Source organism: Delphinus delphis, chromosome 9 (assembly GCF_949987515.2).
Source record: "Delphinus delphis chromosome 9, mDelDel1.2, whole genome shotgun sequence".
In the NCBI taxonomy this organism is placed as follows: domain Eukaryota; kingdom Metazoa; phylum Chordata; class Mammalia; order Artiodactyla; family Delphinidae; genus Delphinus; species Delphinus delphis.
In genome coordinates this window covers 21,338,449-21,360,874 of record NC_082691.1, presented here as the reverse complement: position 1 = coordinate 21,360,874, position 22,426 = coordinate 21,338,449, and the positions used below count along the sequence as shown (strand labels likewise).

The 22,426-nt window shown below is 37.6% G+C and overlaps 2 protein-coding genes across 4 annotated transcripts in view; one reads left to right on the top strand and one right to left on the bottom strand.

Moving 5' to 3' along the window:
• The first annotated feature begins 105 nt into the window (after nt 1-105).
• On the top strand, nt 106-15,790 carry PMPCB (peptidase, mitochondrial processing subunit beta). 2 transcript variants are annotated; one of them, XM_060020292.1, is made up of 13 exons: nt 106-211; nt 1,264-1,404; nt 2,130-2,216; nt 2,573-2,702; nt 7,937-8,129; nt 8,506-8,585; nt 11,142-11,254; nt 12,118-12,261; nt 13,764-13,924; nt 14,856-14,941; nt 15,025-15,113; nt 15,276-15,351; nt 15,441-15,790. In XM_060020292.1, the coding sequence occupies exons 1-13, from the start codon at nt 113-115 to the stop codon at nt 15,503-15,505; spliced, it is 1,464 nt and encodes a 487-aa protein (XP_059876275.1). In that variant the 5' UTR covers nt 106-112; the 3' UTR covers nt 15,506-15,790. The 2 variants fall into 2 exon arrangements, with proteins under 2 accessions (XP_059876275.1, XP_059876274.1); XM_060020291.1 differs by having other exon boundaries at nt 7,931-8,129; nt 15,441-15,785.
• DNAJC2 (DnaJ heat shock protein family (Hsp40) member C2) overlaps nt 15,712-22,426 on the bottom strand; it is a 25,355-nt gene continuing 18,640 nt past the window's right edge. For both annotated transcript variants that reach the window (XM_060020289.1, XM_060020290.1), the window contains exons 11-17: nt 21,660-21,748; nt 21,516-21,585; nt 19,901-20,085; nt 19,045-19,145; nt 18,815-18,922; nt 16,115-16,269; nt 15,712-15,846 (exon numbers count right to left, since the gene is read on the bottom strand). In XM_060020289.1, the coding sequence (XP_059876272.1) occupies nt 15,772-15,846; nt 16,115-16,269; nt 18,815-18,922; nt 19,045-19,145; nt 19,901-20,085; nt 21,516-21,585; nt 21,660-21,748 (783 nt within the window). In that variant the 3' untranslated portion in view covers nt 15,712-15,771. The remainder of the gene's footprint in view (nt 15,847-16,114; nt 16,270-18,814; nt 18,923-19,044; nt 19,146-19,900; nt 20,086-21,515; nt 21,586-21,659; nt 21,749-22,426) is intronic.

Below are 22,426 nucleotides of genomic sequence, written 5' to 3'. Positions count from 1 at the left end.
CTGCTTAGAGGAGTGTCATTCCCATCATGGCCACTTGGTGGGGCCCGCCCTCTCGTCTGGGACGTCAGGTCACAATCCCGGAAGCACATCCTTCGCACAGGCCCGAGGGAAGATGATGGCGGCGGCGGCCCGAGCGGTGCTGTTCCCCGCGGTGCGGCGGAGGCTCTGCGGTTTCACCGAGAGGCTCCTGGCCGGAGGTGCTGCCGGGCGGGTGAGCTTCCCTCCACTTGTTTGGGTGCCGCCGGGACCAGGCTAGGCCGGGCCTCTCCCGCAGAACTCCGCGCGGCGAGCCTGAGTCTCGGGCGCGCGGCCGGGCCGCGGGCGTCGGATCCACACACTCCCCCCAACGGCGGGTCGGGCCTTCCCAGCCGGGACCCGTGGGGCATCAGGCGGCCGGGGACGCTTATCTCCCGCCGGCGCTGGTCTGGCTTTGGTACCCCGCAGCGCGTGACCCGCCAGTGACGTGTGGCATGACCCTGGTTTACCGAACCCCTGCCCTAGTCACTCGGGAGTCATCATAAAGAGTGCGTGTTGATCACTAAAATCGCAGTGGTTGCTATTGGGGGAAATTAAAAAGTGAGGACCCCACCCCGCTCGCCCCGAGTTCTCTTTTTTCTTAAAACTGAGCGTCTTCATCATCAACTCTGCTTCCCGTGAACCAAGGGGTAGCTAAAGGAAAAGTTTGTCTGTATATGTATATTTCTCGTGCAAGACTAGCTTTGTCTAGAGGAAAAGAAAAGATGGGGACGGGCGAATAGTCCATAGGCAACAAGTCAGTCAGCCAGAGTATATCTTGAGCACCTGCCCTTCTTCCTGCCTTCTCTTTTTCTGGCTTTTTAAAAACTGCTTTTCTTAAACGGTGGAAACCTTAAGCATTTCTACGTTGTGTATAGGTATTTTTATATTTTTCACTCCCTTTCTTGGCTTCCCCCATTCACCAACCCCCGCTTCTGCCCTCTATGGTGAATATTAAACATTTCTAGGAGAAGTATTGAAATAAAAGTAGTTTCTTTCAGGATAATTATCATGACTGTTTATTTGCTGTAAGGAAAGGGCATATGTAGACATGTTGCTGGCTTTAGGAAAGTGGTTGGTTGAGGAATGTTCTCAACATAGGCCAGCCAAGGGGTGGGTCTCAGTGGAATAAAAGTTAAGGAGGAAAGAGTACTTTATAGAGTCTCTTTGGGATAGATTTGGTTTTCTAATCAACATTTCATATTAGAATAGTGATATGTTTTGCTTCTTCCCTCCACCCCCAACCAGTCACTATATTTTGGAGGAAACAGATTGAGAAGTACACAGGCTGCTACACAAGTTGTTCTGAATGTCCCTGAAACGCACGTAACCTGTTTGGAGAATGGACTCAGAGTGGCCTCTGAAGACTCTGGGCTCTCAACATGCACAGTAAGTGATTTAGTTTGACCCCTCATTAGGCGAGAGAGCAAACTGTTGATTTTAATTTAAGCTTCTCAGTTGGTTGGCAGGTGGTTGAAAGTAGCAGCAATTATTTTGCCTTGACAAGTGACTGTCACTTGTGAATCTCTTCCTGTGATACTTCCATACCACACGAGTGTCTACATCTGGTTCTTGTAGCCTGTTGTGTCATGTAGTGTTGATAATAATGAGAGAGATATATTTGCTGGACTACTCTGTGCCAAATGTTTTTACATATATTGTCTTATTTGATCTTTAAAATAGTTCTTTGTAGCAGGGATCATCATATCCATTTTACAGTTGAAAAACAAGATCAGAGAAGTTAAATGGTTTTGTCCAAGGTCACACAGCTAATACATGACAGAACCAGGATTTGAACCTAGATTTTCTGACAGTCTCTGATGTTCTTTACACTATACTTGTTAATTGACTGTAGTAACACATTGGGCTAAGAATCTGGGTCCTCAGTAAAGCTGGCAAGTAGGTATTTGTGGCACCCAGCAGTAGCCTGATGACCAAAAATTTTAAATCTCAGTTCATAGGACCTTACTGTCAGTCCACACTCAAGAAGACTTTAATGTTAAGGCTGGAAAGCATTTGTCAGAAAAAGGAAGAAGACTGCCCCCTACCCCTACCCCGTCCCCTCAAAAGAAAGAAGATGTTGTCTTATTTAATTCGTACTTGATTGCATTAAGGTTGGGCTGTGGATTGATGCTGGAAGTAGATATGAAAATGAGAAGAATAATGGAACAGCTCACTTTCTGGAGCATATGGCTTTCAAGGCAAGTTGTAAGACTTTTTTTTAATGCATTTTCTTTAAGAGGCAGTAAACACAAAATCTCATTCTCAGGTAAGGAGAACTATAATAGTATAGCATGTTTTACTTTTAAAATCTTTTTTTCAGGATAATTACCTGAAATAATTACTGATAATTGCTCTGTAGAGCGAAACAAGGATTTTCTCTTGGGATGTAAGGGTCATTTGAACGTACGCCACTATTTCTGAAGCCTGATGTACTTTAGAAACCAAATTTGGTCCCTACATAGGCTTATGTCCTCGTATTCATTGTCTGAAGTGTTTAGAACAGATGAGGGATAAAGGAAGAGGTCATAATTTTTTTTTCCCTCTTTTATTTCAGGGCACCAAAAAGAGATCCCAGTTAGATCTGGAACTTGAGATTGAAAACATGGGTGCTCATCTCAACGCCTATACTTCCAGGGAGCAGACTGTATATTATGCCAAAGCATTCTCTAAAGATTTGCCAAGAGGTATTGTTATTATTTATACTGCAGATATGTAATTTCCACAGGAATTCAGAAATGATTTAGTGCTGTTTACATTATGTTTGTTGAGAAAGAAAATGAAAAAAATGAACCAGACTTTGATTGAGGGGGCACCTGTTTTTATTTTTTCCTCCAAATATGAGAAACGATAAAAATATTTGTAGGCTGCAGGACTTGTGCAAACCAGGCCCTAACACTTGATTCAAATATTACTTCCTCCAGAGCCATACCTGTGTAGTGAACTATTTTTAATTGTTTTATTATTTGTTTACTTTTACTGCCTACTTTTTGTTTTGTTTTTTTCTCTATCCTGTTATCTGAATATTTTATTTCGACAAGTCAGAACAGATTTTCTATCTACTGACTGCTGGGCTTTGTTTTTGAACAAAACTTGCTTGCTTCTTTATTGCATTAGCACATTCTGGTTCCTCATCCTGGGGTGCACTTCTTTCTTAATGTCCTTTCCATTAATTTTTTTCAAAATTCAATTTATTTAAACTAAAAAAAACCACAAAAACCCAATACAGATCACCGATCCCCCACCCCCCGCCCCAGCAATGATCAGTCTGTTCTCTGTATCTATGAGCTTGGGTGTTTTTTTGTTTTCGACTTTTTTTTCCCCACATATAAGAGAGATCATATGATATTTGTTATTTCTCTATCTGACTTTTTCGCTTAGCATAATGCCATTGAAATTCATCCATGCCATTGCAAGTGGCAAGATTTCATTCTTTTTTATGGCTGAGTAATAATACTCCTCTTTGTATGTGAGTGTGTATTTGTGTATCACAACTTCTTTATCCATTCACTCATTGATGAACACCTAGGTTGTTTCCATATCTTGGCTGTTGTACATAATGCAGTGAACACGGAGGTAGGTCTTTTCAAGTTAGTGTTTTTGTTTTCTTTGGATAAATGTGCAGAAGTGGAATTGCTGGATTGTATGGTAGTTCTATTTTTAATTTTTTAAGGAAATTCCATGTTGTTTTCTATCGTGGCTGCACCAGTTTACATTCCCACCAACAGTGTAAAAGGGTTTCCTTTTCTCCACATCCTTGCTAACCCTTGTCTCTAGTCTTTTTGATAGTAGCCATTCTAACAGTTATGGGGTGATATCTCATTGTCATTTTGATTTGCACTTTCCTGATGATTAATGATGTTGAGAATCTTTTCATGTACCTGTTGGCCATCTGTGTGTCTTCTTTGGAAAAATGTTTATTTAGATCTTCTGCCCATCTTTTAATCTGATTGTTTGTTTTCTTCCTGTTGGTTTCTGTGGGTTCTTCATATATTTTGTATATTCGCCCCTTATCAGATATATGATTTGCAAATATCATCTTCCATTCAGGAGGTTGCATTTTCATTTTGTTGATGTGCAGAAGCTTTTTAGTTTGATGTAGTTCTACTTGTTCATTTTTGCTTTTGATGTCAGGTTCAAAAAATCATCACCAAGACTTATGTCAAGGAGCTTACTACTTCCTCAGTTTTCTTCTAGCAGTTTTATGGTTTCAGGCCTTCTGTTCAAGCCTTTAATTAATTTTGAGTTAATTTTTGTGTATAATAGGTGTCCAATTTCATTCTTTTCCATGTGGCCGATTTTCCCACACCATTTATTGAAGAGACTATCCTTTCCTTGTATATTTTCGGATCTTTGTTGTAAATTAATTGATCATATATGCTTGGGTTTATTCTGGGCTCTCTGTTGTGTTCCACTGATTCAGTACCTGGTTTTATGTATCATACTGATTTGATTACTGTTCTTTGTAATGTTTGAAATCAGGGAGCATGATGCTTTCAGCTTTGTTCTTCTTTCTCAAGATTGCTTTGGCTATTTGGGGTCTTTTGTGGTTCCATAGAAATTTTAGGATTGTTCATTATATTTCTGTGAAAAATGCCATTGGAATTTTTTTTTTTTTTGGCGGTACGCAGGCCTCTCACTGTTGTGGCCTCTCCCGTTGCGGAGTACAGGCTCCGGACGCGCAGGCTCAGCGGCCATGGCTCACGGGCCTAGCCGCTCCGCGGCATGTGGGATCTTCCCGGACCGGGGCATGAACCCGTGTCCCCTGCATCAGCAGGCGGACTCTCAACCACTGTGCCACCAGGGAAGCCTGCCATTGGAATTTTGATAGGGATTGCATTGAGTCTGTATATTGCTTTTGGTAGCTTGGACATTTTAACAACATTAATTCTTCTAATCCATGAGTGTGGACTATCTTTCCATTTCCTTGTGTTGTTTTCTTTCATTAATGTCTTGTAGTTTTCCTCGATTAAATTTATTCCTAAGTATTTTATTCCTTTTGATGCAATTGTAAATGGGATTACTTCTTATTTTCTCTTGCTGATAGTTCATTATTAGTGTATAGGAACATAACAGATTTTTGCTTATTGACTTTGTATCCTACAGCTTCACTGAATTCGTTTATTAGTCCTAACAGTTTATTTGATGGAGTCTTTAGTGTTTTTTATATGTAATATCATGTCATCTGCAAATAGTGATAGTTTTACTTCTTCCTTTCCAATTTGGATGCCTTTGATTTCTTTTTCTTGCCTAATTGCTCTGACTAGGAGCAATTTTTTTATTCCTTTTTTGTTACAAAAACTCTGAAGCAGAATAAGCAAGTGTTCACTTAAAAGATTATTGATGATTGTTTTCATAGCAATAAAATAAAATAGATTTTATTTTTATTTTGTAGAAGTAAAATAATTATTCTGACAGCATAACTATTTTTTGTAGTTACCATGTTGTAGAGTGTTTTGGATATCTTAAGGGAAAGTTATTACACAAAACATTTTCCCAGTGGGAGAATTAATGAAAAAATGTAGCAGTTTTAGTGCTAATTGGTGAGACTATTAATCTTTAAGGTCCTTGTATAGTTGTAGTTAATTTCATTACTTTGAAATTTTGGATTCCTAATAGGCTTTCATTAATAATGTTTGAATGCCACTTTACACAAGTACCTTTGTATATATGTAATTTGTGTATATATCATCTCATTTGATCAGCATAGTAATCAGATAAGTGTCTCCACTGTGCAGTTGTGGAAATTGAGGCGCAGCCCAGACTGTGACTTTCCCCGGATCACATAACTTAGTGGCTTACTGTGGACTCAAATGCGTGTCTTCTCACTCAGATTCACTGTGTCCGGTTGCTTTGTCAAAACAACAAAACAAAACACCTACCACCTGCAAATAAATAAAGTAAAATTTTCATAACATGGTAGCCTAACTTGTGCATTAAAACCAATGAAAATGAAAACAGTGGAGGGTGTGTTAGTTTGAATTGCAAAAAACATTGGTTAGATTCTTAATGATTTCCGTAGAAATAGATTTTGCCCCAGGACTAGTTAGGCACTAAGAACAAAGGGCTAGGCCAGGCTACTTTAAAGGACTGTTGATTCTAGCCTGTTTCTCTCCTTTATTTACACAGAGAACAGCAAAGAAAGCAAAAAAGAGGACTAGAGAAAGGAAGAGAGAATTTAGAAGACCTTTTTTTTTTTCTTTCTGGCTTCTGGCTGGGAAGGACAGAGTCCCTGTTAGTGGGAGTGGAAATGGAAAAGAGAGGCGCTCTTTGAGGAATCCAAAATGGAAGTGCTCTCTGAGGCAGATCCCACTTTGGGAATTTGCTTGAGGCTTTTATACTCTCAGTTGGGTGAAACCTGGTGTGTGAGGTAATAATTAGATGCTTAGACAAGTGGTCTTCAAACTTTTATGATCATCCATTCTTATCAGTAAGAGACTTGAACATATATCCTCAATATAGGTATATGTATAAATTAAATACATGTACTGCTGTACTAATATATAAAGTGTTACATATACATTAGAAAGAGAGAAGATTCTGAGTAAAACATAAATATTGGGAAATATGAATCCCCACTTCAGAAGGTACCAATCTAGACTACTACTTCCACATAAAGGGGGGTCTTCACACAGGATCCCTTGTCCTCCCACCTGTCTTTGGGCTCTTCCTTACCCACCTGGGCCTTTATTTCTCTTGTCGGGACAGATAGGTTTTTTTTTGTTTGTTTTTGTTTTTAAATTTTATTGGAGCATAGTTGATTTACAACATTGTGTTAGAGGGATGGTTTTACAGATAATTTTTTCTTTTTGCCCAGGATCTCGGTCCCAGCCTATTCTAGCAGTCTGTTTTGTTATGTTGGGTAGTCTGTAGAGGTAATTAATTACAGGAAGTCCTTGGTATTTGAACATTATTGCTTCTGAGACAAGTCACCTTAAAGTGAACTTAAAACAAGGAACAGAAATTTACAGCAGAGTAACAAAATGAACTAAAGTTTATAAATTTGTTTTATATTGACTAAAATTTAGATTGTGATTGCAACTATATACTAATTCTTCAAGGATAGTTTAGGTTTTCCTTTTTTGGAGAAGTATGTACTTTTTCTGATAAAATTGCTTAATAGCATGATAAATCCTTTAGTTCACTTGTGGCTTTTTGCAAATTAGGGTCATTTTTGTATAAATACTTGAGGGTTTTATCAGTTTTTCCAAGGGTCACTTTTAATCCTTTGATAGTCATGTTATCTCTTTTAGGGTACCTATCCTTTTTTTCAAATGTTAACTGCTCCAGCTCTGTTGGATCATTATTTATCAGTGACTTTACTAATTAATGGTCAGAATCTAACCAGCATTGACCAGAATCTAACCAACATTGACCATTAACTGGAGTTAAGTGGGGAAAGATATTTGAGAGGACACTAATTCTGTAAGTGGTTCATTGGGGGTATATATTAGATTACGATGGTTCTTGGCTTCTTAATATAGTAGCCTCGTTGCTGTGGGATCTTGGGTAGTAACTATTTGGGTGATGTCGGCTCTCTGTGTGTACCTGTGTGCTCTGAGTAGATAGATAATTTTCTCCTTACCATTGTCACAGAGAACAATATACAGTTATATGCAGATTTCCATGACCGTTCTGAAGTGGTTGTAGGCAGTCATTTTACAAGTGTTGTGGGGACTTCTGGCAAATTTAGTCTTCTTCAAGTTCATCTGTACCACAGGGGATTGCATTTCTCATTTTAATTTAGTCCTTCTAGGTATATCAAATTATAGAAACATTTATTTCTTCTCAGTTTAATCATTTAGTCAATATTGAGTGATGGTCACTATCATTGTTTCTGATGCTAATTTAATAGGTTTTAAATAGTGAAAATTTAAGATTTTAGTGTTTCTTCTTGTGTTTTATTTTCAATAAGCTGTAGAAATTCTTGCTGATATAATACAAAACAGCACATTGGGAGAAGCAGAGATTGAACGTGAACGTGGAGTAATCCTTAGAGAGATGCAGGAAGTTGAAACCAATTTACAAGAAGTTGTTTTTGATTATCTTCATGCCACAGCTTATCAAAATACTGCACTTGGACGGACAATTTTGGGACCAACTGAAAATATCAAGTAGGTATAATTCTCAGATTTTTTTTTTTTGAGAAAAAATTTGAATTGTGAAAATAAACATTCACATTCAAAAAGTATGTTTCAGAAAGTAATTTTTTACCCCCAATAATCTGAATGAAATTGTACTTAAGCTACACTTTAGCCCCACCTAACTCCCAGGTGTCTGGGTTTGTAGCTACTTCTGGAATAAACAAGTGATGGTATTAAATCTTTTTTTTTTTTTTGATACATACTTTGATACTTGTTGCATATATCCTATTTCTGACTGCATTTAACTTAGAATACCTTTAAGGTCCAATTTAATTTCAGGTATATTATGTGAGGATCTGTGCTTTTAAATTTCCTTTTAATATTGCTTTTCTTACTCCACTTACAGGTCTATAAATCGTAAGGACTTAGTGGATTATATAACCACACATTATAAGGGGCCAAGAATAGTACTTGCTGCTGCTGGAGGTTAGTTTAAGTTTCTGTGACTGTTTTAAACACAGAGTGATGTACTTATCAGTTTGATCCTATTGGCAGATGTCTTTAGAGGTTTTATTTAGAGAGCAGATTGTTAAATGTGCTGGGTAAGGGCAGTATGGAGCCCTGGAACCAGACTTTTCCTCTGTCTTCTCTTTAGTAGAGTTTTTCTTTTCTTTTTTCTTTTAATTTTTATTTATTTTTGGCTGTGTTGGGTCTTTGTTGCTGCATGCGGGCTTCCTCTCATTGCGGCGAGCGGGGGCCACTCTTCGTTGCAGTGTACGGGTTTCTCATTGCGGTGGCTTCTCTTGTTGCAGAGCATGGGCTCTAGGCACGCGGGCTCAGTAGTTGTGGCTCGCGGGCTCCAGAGCGCCGGCTCCGTAGTTGTGGCACACGGGCTTAGTTGCTCTTCAACATACGGGATCTTCCCAGACCAGGGCACAAACCCGTGTCCCCTGTGTTGGCAGGCGGATTCTTAACCACTGGCCACCAGGGAAGCCCAATAGAGTTTTTCAGTGGGAAAATGTAGTGACCCTCCAATATGTAAGTGTGCACACATAATGGAATTTCCTTGTAAGAAAAGGGCAAATGAGTGAACTGGGAGATAATGAGACTTGGAAGATGGTGTTCTACGGTTTGGGAATCTCTTGAGATTTTAAATTTCTTGAGAACCAGCTTCATCCTTGGTCAGGCGTGGTATGAGTATGTTACGTTGTTTATTCATTCTTTGATTTGTTCGTTCTTTCAGTAAGATCTGCTAGTTACTGAAAAGGGGAAGTATATGGGGGATTAGGAGAATATTTAATGGGAATCTGAACATGCAAGTGGCATCTGGACAAGGCTTCCTTGTGAGAACATGTTTGAAGCCAGTGAATGAAAGAAAATTCACATTAGATTTTGCTAGATTTCCTGGTAATCTGAATTTAGGCAAATTGTACATTTTATTGGTTTCCAGTTTTGTGTTCTCTTTCTCTTTTTAGGACAAAGTGAAGATACATGGAATGTTCTTTTGTGTAAATTTTTCTCTCTTTAGAAATGACAATAAATTAAAATTCTAGTTGCCCTGGATAGACTTTAGGCTCATTACTTGGGAATAATGGAGAAGATGAAAATGAGGGTTAAATATCTTAAAACATGTTGCCTTTGTGTGGCAGATAAGTGTGCTCTGAAGTTATCTTGAGTTAGTAACATTGTTTCTAAAATGGCTGGGGTTCAACAATTGAAACTGCCTTGGAAAGGGGAACACTATTGGTTGGATGGGGCCTCAGCAGCTAAGCTGTCAGGAATGTCTCTGCCATTGTTGGTGGCATATGGATGCAGTGGGTTTTATCATAGTTCATTGGTTCATTTTGACATCACCAGAGTTGGGATATCTTACAATTAATTAATGGCCTATCCTACATTAATTAGCATTTTGTCTTATTGGTACATAAGTGATGATATTTCTTATCAACAGTGGCATCTTCAGTGAAACAGGCCAGAGTTAGCTTGATTTAAAAAAATAAAATTTACCGGCTCCCCTGCCTTTTGGATAGAGGTAAGCAGAGGTGGTGCTGGGGCAGGAGCTGAATATCTGGGACATCCAACCAGGAGGGCTATAGGTGAAGGTAGTAAAACAGTGGAAGTGGTTGTTAAGTGCTGAGAACTGTGTGCTTGTTCATGGTTCTGCACTCTCTGCTTGTCATCCTTGTATCACCAGGGTCTTCCTATTGTTTTGTCACCCTCTGGATTGATATCTAAGGCGGCTCTCCTACATAGTGATTGTGAAAACGTGTGTAATCATTCATTGTCTTGTTTTATACCAGAGATTTGTTTGGAAATATGGGTGTAAGTTGTGCTTTTATGTTCTAATAGAATGTTTCATTAAAAAAAAAAATCTTGTGATATTTTTTAAGGCACTTACCCATGTTTAAATTTGTCTTGTAAGTTTAGGAATCTCTCACTGACTGAATCTGTTTGGATCCCAAGTTTGGAAAATAAGGGATATAGAATCTAAGTAACTCTTTAAGTTTTGGATGGCAAGTAGTGAGTGTTTGAATAGCTATGAATTTATTCAGAAATTTGTATGAGGTTATTTTGTTCCTGTATTTTGATAGCAGAGCACAGAGAATGAAGCGTATCTTGTATCCAGCTTTCTTTAAATGATAGTTATTCTTTTCTACTTTAAAAAATTTATTGAAAGGTGACTTTTCCTTGCTAGTTTGCATTCTAGGAGTTTTAATTATTCAATATAACATGATTCTGCATGGAAAATGGTATTTTCAAGCTATCTAATTATCCTTATCTGTGAATCCATTGGTATGTTATGAAAACTGTGATGGTTCTTCAGAATGAGAAAGCTGTGCAGCCCCAAGCCTTATAACAAGGGAAAGAGTGTGCTCTGTGAGCTTACTCTTAAAAAGGCTTTTAGTCAGAGCAAGTAGTCCGTGTGTAACCTGTATCACATTATACCACCTTGAGCTTATTGTAAACAGAAGTATTGGCAGTTCGTTGTGTGCTTTACACTGCACTGCTACTGGATATATAATGTATTTTCCTTCAATTTAGGGGTTTCCCATGATGAACTGCTTGAGTTAGCAAAGTTTCATTTTGGTGACTCTTTGTCCACACACAAAGGAGAAATACCAGCTCTGCCTCCCTGCAAATTCACAGGAAGTGAGGTAGGGCAAGCCTCCTAAGCTAGTGTTTAACCCTTTGGGTTTCTTGTGTTGTATTTATGAATGTGTGTAGCAAATGTGCCTGTTTCTAACAGTAAAATGGAAGAAGCCAAAGGAGTCCAGCCGAGGATGGACTCAGTTGTTTATATTCTTTCCTGTTCCATATATTTAACCACCTATTTTTCTTTCCTAAGGAAGTAAGGTTTTAAGAAAAATATAATTTGGTCTTTTTGTGCTTTTTGTTTGATACTATGCCCATTTTCCTATTGTAGGGCATAAAAGTTAATCTTTTATTTTAAAAACACCTCAAATTTTGACTTTTAATCAGGTTTATTCTTGGCTAAGTTCTGCCCACAGTACATTTCTGGGGGGTAGCTGTTAAAGCCAGAACTTGTAGAGAACCTGCTACATGTCAGCTGTATCTTTAAGCCTCATTAGAAGCTTAGTTTGCCACATTAGGGATGATGCTCATATAGTTGTATCTGGAAAGAAGCCTGATGTTGGCAATTGCATAAGACTGTAGCATTGGCAGTACAAAAATAAGCCTGTTATGTCAAGATTAGCTTAAATTTAGAGAGTCAGAAAAATTCAGACTGACAAAAGATTATCTCTACCAGTGAAATAATGCATCGCTTTTTGACCAGGTAATTATCTGGTGGCTGTGTCTGGATTATTTCAAGTGGAGATCTTTTGGTGAACTTCTTCTAGACTATACAGTGTAATGAGGCCTAATTGTTTAAAAACAAAGGAGTGTCATGGTGAGCATTTTAACTTTGCAGTTAATGGAGCTGGTGAGTTTGTTTCTTGTTAAGCATGTTATATAGTGGTAATCTTAACTAGAGCTTTGTATCCTTTATCCTAACTAGATTCGAGTGAGGGATGACAAGATGCCTTTGGCACATCTTGCAATAGCTGTTGAAGCTGTTGGTTGGGCACATCCAGATACAATCTGTCTCATGGTTGCAAACACACTGATTGGCAACTGGGATCGCTCTTTTGGAGGAGGAATGGTAAGTGATTTTAAAAGTAAATTTCCATAATAAATGAGAAGATGAAACTTCGTAGTATGAATTTTGACTTAAAATATAAACTGATCCTGGATTGCATCCTGGGCCAGAAAAAAACAATTTTTTTCTTTTGCCATATTGGCAAATTTTGAATAAGGATAGAAGGATTTGTTAATAGTAATATATCAGTGTTAATATCCTAATTTTAATAATTGTACTGAGGTAAATTTCCTTGTTTTTCAGAAGTGCACATTAAAAAGTATTCAGGGGTAAAAGGATATCTGCACTGTACTCTCAAACAATTGAAAAATATGTTAAAGAGAATGATAAAGCAAAAAAAAAATGGTAAAGTAACAGGTGTTAAGGAATTTGGATAAAGGAAATTCTTTGTACTATTTATGCTACTAGTCTGTAGTCTGAAATTACTTCAAAATACAAAGTGTATATATTTATACTCAAAGATTTTGAGAAAATACATTTAATATAAGTATCTTAGGCTTCACATGCAATATAATTTCAATTTTTTAAGCAAACAGCCCAAAGCTCTACAAATTGGGTTGATAATAGCTAATTATTTTTATTTTAAATTTTTGTTGTTGTTGGCAAAGCATATTGGCATGGGTTATTCAGTTTTTTGGTTGATATGGTTATAAATGATTATTAAACAAAGCTGGAACACAGAATTAGAAGTCATAACCATATCTCACATCAATCACTGCTAGAAGTGGAATGCTGGGCTGGATTGACCAAGGGACCCTGTAAACATACCTGAACTACAACCTGTGAGGTCAACCCATTTTTAATTTTAATTTTGGCCTGATTGGATTTTTCCTTTTAATTTTAATTTTATATTGGAGTATAGCTGATTTACAATGTTGTGTTATATGTACAGCTAAGTGATTCAGTTATATATACACATATATATCCATTCTTTTTCAAACTCTTTTCCCATTTAGGTTATTACAGAATATTGAGTAGAGTTCCCTGTTCTATACAGTAGGTTCCTTGTCGGTTATTTTATACACAGTAGTGTGTATATGTTAATCCCAAACTCCTAATTTATCCCTCTCCCAACCACATTTCCCCTTTGGTAACCATGAGTTTGTTTTCAAAGTCTGTGAATCTGTTTCTGTTTTGTAAATAAGTTCATTTGTATCTTTTTTTTTTTAGATTCTACATGTAAGTGATATCACTGACTTCACTTAGTATGATAATCTCTAGGTCCATCAATATGTATTATTTTAGAAGTGGGTGCAGCTACTAAATTAATTACAAGGATTCACTGCTTTAACATTATGAATTTCTCTGGGGATGATGCATTGGGCTGGTGAGATTATTATAATTCTTAGTTTCAGTGAATTTTTGCTTTATTATTGAGATACTGCTGGATAAAACTGAGAAACTCAGCCTTTTAAGGCAGTCACGATTTTCACATCTCATTTTTCTTTCTGGTAATTTGGACATGTATACCTACAGTTCTCTTGGACAGTTTTTTTCCCTTACAGAATTTATCTAGCAAGCTGGCCCAGCTCACCTGTCACGGCAACCTCTGCCATAGCTTCCAGTCTTTCAACACTTCCTACACAGATACAGGATTATGGGGAATCTATATGGTTTGTGAACCAGCCACTGTTGCAGACATGCTACATGTTGTTCAAAAAGAATGGTGAGAAAAAATTTAAATCATGCTTAGAATTCCCACTTTAGACTAGTTTCTTTTTACACTGTTGATGCTGATTAATTTTTTATGGTGATGTTATTAGCATTTTATTAAGAGAACAAGACTTAAGTAGTAGCAGTTACTGCTGTGTTTTTGAAGATCACAGATATTTCTTCTAAGTTTCATGTGAAGCTGATTTATAGTATAGAAAATTCTTAATCATTAAGAAGCAGATTACTTCAGAAAGAATATCTTAAAAGTTAAAAATGTTTAAATGCCAACTAGAATTCTAGGAAATATTTCTAAAAGTTACCTGGCTTGGAAAGGCTGTGTTATGAAAATGAACCTGAAGTTGCCATTGCTAAAAGAAAAATGTAGTGTTTTAGTCAAAACTAGTACCTTGAGACAGGCAGAAGGGCCCAAAGCTTCTTGGAAGACTTTTATTTAGCTCTGGTCCCTTTCCTCCACCATTCTTAAATGGCTTACATCTCTCTAAGTCTAGTTGGAGTGTAATCATTAATTATTAGGTTTAAGTTAGACTCAGCTGGATTCTTTTGAGAAACCAATGACCCACTGACCTATCTATCCCTTAACAAGTCAGATCCTATCAGATGGGGATTCATGAATTTTCAAAATGACTGTAGCATTTCTCAAAATGCAGTCAGCCTATTTTTATATTGTATTGAATCTCTCCTAACCATATCATTTTTGAGAAATTAACACTACCAGGAAAATAATCAGTAATATTTTAACTTTTGCTTAACTGTTGGGATCATTAGTAATTTCAACTTTTTACTAAATTGAAATCATAATCACTTGTACATTGTGGTGTAATACATAGAATATAGCATCCTTTCTTTCTTTTAGGTCATTAACTCATGAAACGCATAACATTTTCAAACTACTTTGACATTTGATTTTTCCAAATGGTTTTTAGGATGCGACTCTGTACAAGTGTCACTGAAAGTGAAGTTGCACGAGCCAAGAATCTTCTGAAAACAAACATGTTGCTGCAACTTGATGGTAAAAGAATTAAACACATAAGTCCTATTTTCACATGGTTGACTTACGTTCCAGTACTTAGTTTTCCCTTTTCTTTAAAACAGGTTCCACTCCCATCTGTGAAGATATTGGTAGGCAAATGTTATGCTATAATCGAAGAATTCCCATCCCTGAGCTTGAAGCAAGAATTGATGTAAGTAGTCCTTAGATACTATTGGGTCTTGTGTAAAATGATGCTTGTTACAACACCTGGAGATACACATCATAAATCTTGCTTTAGCTCTAAAATGTCCCAGGTATAGAATGTCTTCACTACTACAAAAAGCTCTGAATGCTTGTGTCTTCAATTTTTCAGGCTGTAAATGCTGAGATAATTCGAGAAGTGTGTACCAAATATATTTATGATAAGAGTCCAGCTGTTGCTGCTGTTGGTAAGCCTGGCTCCTTTTCTCCTATGCAGAAAGTTGGCTAAGGACTTTCCTTCTCTTTAGTTGTAACTGTCCTTTCTTTTAATCCTTAGGTCCCATTGAACAGCTACCAGATTTTAAACAGATTTGCAGTAACATGTGCTGGCTTCATGATTAAAATGCTCCTAATAAACATATTTTGAACATATATATTTATAAAACCGAGACCTGCAAGTCCTAAAGAAAAAAATGAACATCTATACTGGTAAATATGAATGAAATACTATCTCAGACTTTGAAAGAATAAGACCACCACAATGAATGGTAGATCTCTGAGAAATTATACTGGAACAAATCACTTTAAGTATAGTTTTAAGAATAAAATTTTGTACAGTATTTTCAGTTTTATTATAAAAATGCACACACAACAAAGATTGTCATAAGTCATTTCTTGCCTCTACTTGCGTTCAGCACTTGTTCTTGAGCAGCTTTCTTTGCTTTTACCATTTCGACAAGTTCCTAGGAAGGGAAAAAGATGTTACTTACACCGAGAAGTTGTCAGAATCTGCAGACATTTCTAGTGTTTGGTATAAGTATGTAAAACATCCAAACTGGGGTAAATCTACTGAAAAGGTTGATTTTTTTTTTTTTAGTAACTGCCAGAGCTAGAACATTTCTAAGGTTGGTTACTTCTAATATTGGCTCCACGACTACTGTGGTATTGAATAAGCACAAAAACATAATTTAAATGATTGATAATGGAATCTACACACTAAAGATCTACAACCTTATATCGTTTCATGCAGTCCTTCTTTGTCCTGCCAGGCACTGCTTCTGCTATTTTTTCCCATCTTTCAGGTGTATTTACTGGGTACGTTTTCAAAGCTTGTTCCAAAAGCTTCTGTTCTTCTGTTGTCCAAGGGGTGAAATCTGTGCATGGACCTGTTTAAGAAAAAATTTTGTTTGGAAAATTTTATTCTAATTGATAGAAAACTGTCCTGGAACACCTTCCCAGATGCGTCTTTTGGTACACATCTTGGTAAGTGCCCATTTGAATCTGTGATGTGCAATCTTGAACAGACCAAATTAGACGCACATATATACCTCTAGGTATTAATTAAGGAAAAAACTTTAGATAGCTCACATCCCAGAAAAATATGAGACTTTAAAGCACAATATGCTTTGTATTTCTGGTCCATCACAATCTAATCTTATATTCACCAGACTTTTTTAAAAAAAATCAGATTTAACATACACAGTTGGACTTCTGGGTTCGAAACCACAATCACAAGTCATTTAAGATTTCTGATAAATCTAGTTCCTTATAGCATAGTTCAAGAGCTGCCTCCTACTTAAAAACTTTTAGCCCGATGAGAGCCTGGAAACCATTCTCATTTTACACTGGAAGAAACAAGTTTAACAAAGCTAAGCCAAGCTCCCATGGTTTCAATGCTGTACAGCCAAGGTGCCATTTCCAGTGTGTCACTGTCACCACGTCCACTAAAATATTGTGGAGCCTACACTGTGCATCTCTACTAAACCAGACCTTTATGTTTGATAGAACACCTCATACATGTATCAGAAACAAATATATTCCTTCCTAAGATGCAAGAAGTATACATCCCACTTCTGTAGGAAAATGAAAATGTGAAAATGGTTAAAATGATTTGGTTATTCTAAGTTAATGGATAACTGACAGCTTAGTTATTTCAGATCATGCAGTGAAAACACAGTGGCACCTATCCTACCAGCAGTGAGACTACCTCTTGAAATTGTAACCTGTGAGATCAGGTACAAAGTAAAGCCTAGAAATCTAAGTTATTTCCCAATTAAAAACATACTCACAGACACAGTGAACAAGTTGAAAAACAACACACCTTACAACAAGGCAGAGAACTTGTATTTGAAGACAGATTAAAGACTGAAGCTTTTTTTGAAATCAGCTTTTAAAATTCCAGGAACCCCTTAGTGGAATTTCCTTTTATTAGTTTGAAGCCCCATTTAACACCATAGATTTAATTCATTTCCTCTCTCTTGGAAAAAAGATGGAACTGACATATAATTATTATCTGCTGCTTATTATCTGCTGTTATGATCCAGGGACTTCCCAATACCAAAATGAATGAAACATATAAAATTCCTATGAGAAATCACTATTCCAAAAAATGTGGCCAGCTTGCTGTTTACTGGAGCAGTTGAAGAGAGAGGGACCTGCCCATTAAATCCATAAAAAGAGGTAAAGGAGTCAGGCCCAAGTACCGTATCACTCCTGCCCTCACAGGGTCACCCATCTGCCAGAAAGCACAACCATCAGTGTCTGCCTCCAGCACGGAAACTAGTCCCACAAGAAAGGGCTGAGAATAACGCAGTAATATTTGAATGTGTCTGATTTTTGTGGATGGCGTAAGGGGCAAGAGAATTACCTCCCTTAGAAGTGCCTTCCAAGTGTTCTGAAATTTCTTTGTTACTTATCTTTCTGAAAAGAGCCAAAATAATGCCCAGCCTAGACAAAAGTCACCCAATTTTGCAAATGCAACTTGCAAACGCAGAATGATTTTTTCCTCTTTATAGAACATTGTAAGTCTCTCCTAGTATTTTCAAATTGAAATTTTGGGATAATGAACCAGACCAAGAATACAGGAAAAGTGGGACCGTTAAGACAGGGACAGGTCATCATGAGGAGTCAAGGCTGTCAGTTAATCCCAAAACATACATTTGGCACTGTGATCTGGAAAGCATATCCAAGATTAGCTTAGTTTAGGGAGAAAAGGACTGGTGGCTCACAAATGCATGTAGTGAAAGAGAACTTTTCAAAGTTTTGTCAGCAACTCACATTAAGGAAAAAAATGTCACATCTCAGACACTTATAAACATGAACAAAAGTTTCACAAATACCCACTTATGTAATAGGTGTAATGCTCTCTGATATTTTCTATTCATGATCCATTAAACTGATTTCATGACCCACCTCTGAGTCATAATTTGCATTTGAAACATACTGGTCCAGAGTAATCAAATTAACTAGAACACCCAAGACATGTCAGCACAACAAACTGTCTGTATAACTAACTTGTTCTGAGCCACGTAAGCTGCAGGCATGCTGCCCCTTTACTCCTGTCTTCCCTTAAAAACAAGGACCTTTCCTTATAGTGTATTTTTCAAAATCAGGAAATCAACCTTGATAAAAAATTATCTAGTCTACAGACCTTATTCAAATTTCAATTGTCCCAATATCCTTTAATACTGATTTGTAAAATCTGGTGAACAAAACAAACACAACCCCTCCCCTCATGGCATATGAAATGGAAGAACTGTAATTCTCAATGGTGCTGATGTAAAACTGTCCTGAAAACATCCGCTTTATACCTTTCAGTCTGCTAAATGCTTTCCATTCCATTCACTCTGAATGTAGACCGTAGATCTTGTATACTCTCACACAGATACATGGTTAGCATTTTCTACTCATAGAAAAATAAAATTTCATTACCTTCAAATCGTTCTGAAGGTGTTGCATTGTCTGCTTGACACACCACACCGTGTTCTTTTTTAAACTTATCAAAAGCCTTTCTGTTTATGTCATCTTTTTGATGAGGGTCTGAAAAGGGGAAAAAACTTTAATACAGATCATCTCATTTAGTCTTTCATTAAATTGCATAGATTATTTTTAAAATATGTATTCAAGGTAGCAAAAAAATTGATTTGGCAAAACTAACTCACCAAGTTTTTGAAGACTCTTTGCTTTGCCAATAACATCTTTGGCGGTTCTCTTGACTCCAGAAGAAGAATGTATGTTCATGTAATTAGCAATAACTTCCCATCTAGAGCAACCGATACAAAAATAACGAAAAACCCCAAACAAAACCCAGAATGATCCCACATTTTTAATGCAGAAGGGTTAGCTATAACATCTAAAGAATTAGCTCTAAATTGGTGGTCTAATTATTACTATTGCCTGAACTATGTTTTTTGCTTTTCATATGTTTAAATCAACTGTGTATAATCTTGGTTTCAAGTTTGTACAAAACCTTACTGATTCTGTGTAAAAATCAACAGAAATAAAAGCACACATTTGTGTATACTGCCATTTGGACACATACTTAAGGAGACAGATCATTCTGAAAAGAGAACCTTAGTTTCCTCATATACAGAATAAGGGAGGCTGGATCTCTAAGGTTTGAGTTCTCAGCTCAGACTCTGCAGTGAGCTCCAGTTTGAGGTCGGAAGCAACAAAGAAGGATTAAGACTGAAAGAGAAACTATGGAGCACAAAACCTAGTGCCTACTATAAACCACAATGGACTAAGCCAACATGAGAGTCAAGGTTTATGTCTTATGATCCTTAATTTCCTGAGAAATTGATGAAGCATCCTGCTGTATGTATGGATATACATATGTGTGTTGGTATAAGCTGCTAAGACTAGCAGGTTCAAAATGCTTTTCACACTTTGCACAGAACTTAGTGTCCAGGTCCAAGCATATCTCTGGAAGTTTGCTGTAATGTGCTGCTATTTGGGTGTCTACATTATCCCTAGGCTCCAGTATGTGTTGAAGAGAAGTTTCATTAGAACGAGTACCTTGAATTTGTTCCAGCAGGGAAGAGATTCACAGCTTTAATTAGTAATTGCAGATCATCTTCTGACCAGTGTTTACTGCCATTTCCACCTCCGCCAGTTGATTTCTCTGCATTCTTAGATGCCTGTCGCATACGAGCCTCAGCTTCCTCTTTCTCTTTTCTAATTTGCTCATTTATTTCTTCTATCTACACAAATATCATAGGTAAGTCAGGGACTTAAAACATCTTACTACTCTACACTCCCTTGCTGACTTGTGGTTCTCGACGCTCAGCATCATCCAGGCAGGGAGCCTACACCACCCCCCAGGCCAGCCCCAAAACCACAGTCAGCCTTTTCACTCTGGCTTCCAGGCTGCATATCTCTGCTTGAGGAACAAGAACCAGCCTTGGCCTGACCTACCCTGTATTCCTATCATATCTCTATTTGCCTTGGACACTACTTGTCAAGTCTATAGTCATTGGGTTATTCACCCACAAGGCCATTTCAAAGCGCATACCCACTCTTTTGCAGATAATGTCATTTACTCTCTACAAAAAGGTAAAAGCACAGCAAAGTGGCCTTTGGTTTATCTTGAAGTTCTACCTTTTACACTGTCACTTCCAGTGTACCTTCAAACATGCACAAGGGAAAAAAAAATCTTTACTTGATGATGTTGCTCTGTCAGTTGCAATCTTGGAGTCATCTCTGACTCATTTCCCCACTTCAATCCCTTAGAACCAGTCACCAAGTCCCAAAGATTTCAGTGATTCCCATTATCACGCACAGTCCAAGTCCTTCCAGTGAGATTCTTACACTAGTCACACTCATCCAATGCCTCTTGTCTACAAATGCCAGATTAATAGCACAATGTTAACCCTGTGCTACTCAAAGATCTGTGGTAATGGAAACTGTTCATCTTGGTATTCAAAACCTGCTTAATTTGGCTCTACTCTTCTTAACTAACTTAAACTCCCGCTTCTTCTTCCCCTAACTTTCTACTCCTACCTGTATTTTACACTGCTCTCCGACCTTCATTTAACACTGTCGTCCTTCAAAACTGGCTCAAACCCTTCACTAAGCCTCCCTGACCACTCAACCTGGTGTTGGCACTTCCTCTCTAACCTACAGCATTTACTGGGGGCCCTCCATCTTTTGGTCCTTAGGCCTTTTCTCTTTAGCATAACTGTTCCTGAACTCCTTTGTGGCAGCAATAGCAAATCACCTAGGCACGGGGCTATATATGGTAGGTACTAACACTTGTTGCACTGAATTGAATTTCTGGGCCTGTTTCCTCATCTGTAAAATAAAAGGTGTAGACTAGACAGAATAAAAATCTCTTGGTTCTAAATGTTATTATCCAACAAAAATGCTCAAGGAATAGTCAACACAATGATTTTTTTCTAACAGTGATCCTGAAAAATCTATGATTAATGTGCTAGATAACTACAAATCAAACAACTATATATGGTAACAACTATACACACTTAAATCCAATTTAAGTCAACCCAAAGAGAAATGAGACACTCTTTGCCCCTATAGTAACTTACATGTTAGGTGGGGAAACACTGAGGTGAAAGCAATACTAAAGCAGAATTAAATGCTAAATACAGGTAGAAGTGATATGTTTTTCTATTACCTGTTTTTCCAGAGCAGCCTTTCCTACTTCTTTTGTAGACGATGTGAGTGTTTCATTCAAGCACTGTAAACTTAAAGGAAAAAAGGGGATGAAATTTTATCCTAAGCCCAAAAGAAGACTTTAACAGCAGCTCTACAGTTATACCTCGCTAGTTCAAGCCGATCACAAAGTTTTTCCACTTCCTCCATCATTTTAACACGTTCTGCCTCATTGTCAGAAAAGTGATTCCAGGTCTAGAAGTATGAACACAAACATTTTCATCATCTCTACTGGCACTCAAGAGTACATCCATAAACACAACTACCAAGCATGAAGTCCTTGAGAGGTTCTTAAGTTGACTGTATGGCCTCCTGGCCACCGACAAGCACATTCCCCAGGCACCATGCAAGGCTTTCCCTGGCCAGCCAGCAATAAGGAGGCATTACTAAATGGATGGAGGTGCAAAACAGAAGCAAGGTGATGGTGCAGAAGGCCTCTAGATGATATAAGACAATGAGTCCTCAGACAACCACTGAAGAATCAAGAAATTCTATATAACGACAAATTAAAATCCCTTTGTTAGGCTGCCTGTTCTATTTACTGTGTGCCAAACTGTAAAAAAGACAGTGTGTTAAGAAACAGGAAGTTCAGCAAAACCTGATATAACTAGAGATTATGCTTAGAATGGAATATTGTGATGTGCCTGGGTGAACAAGAATTGGAAAGTATCAATACTTCTCATGCTGCTTTCAGCTGCTGCTGACCCATCTCTCATTCCTCACTTTTCCTTGCTTCCTTAATCGATGCAATCTGGTGCTAAGGTTCCAATGCTTCTTTTACTGTGACACCTCCCTCGGCTTCCAAAAGCCTTACTGATTTTCTTCCTACCTGCTTGGGTCACTCCTTCTCAGGCTCCACTTCCTCTGTCAGTG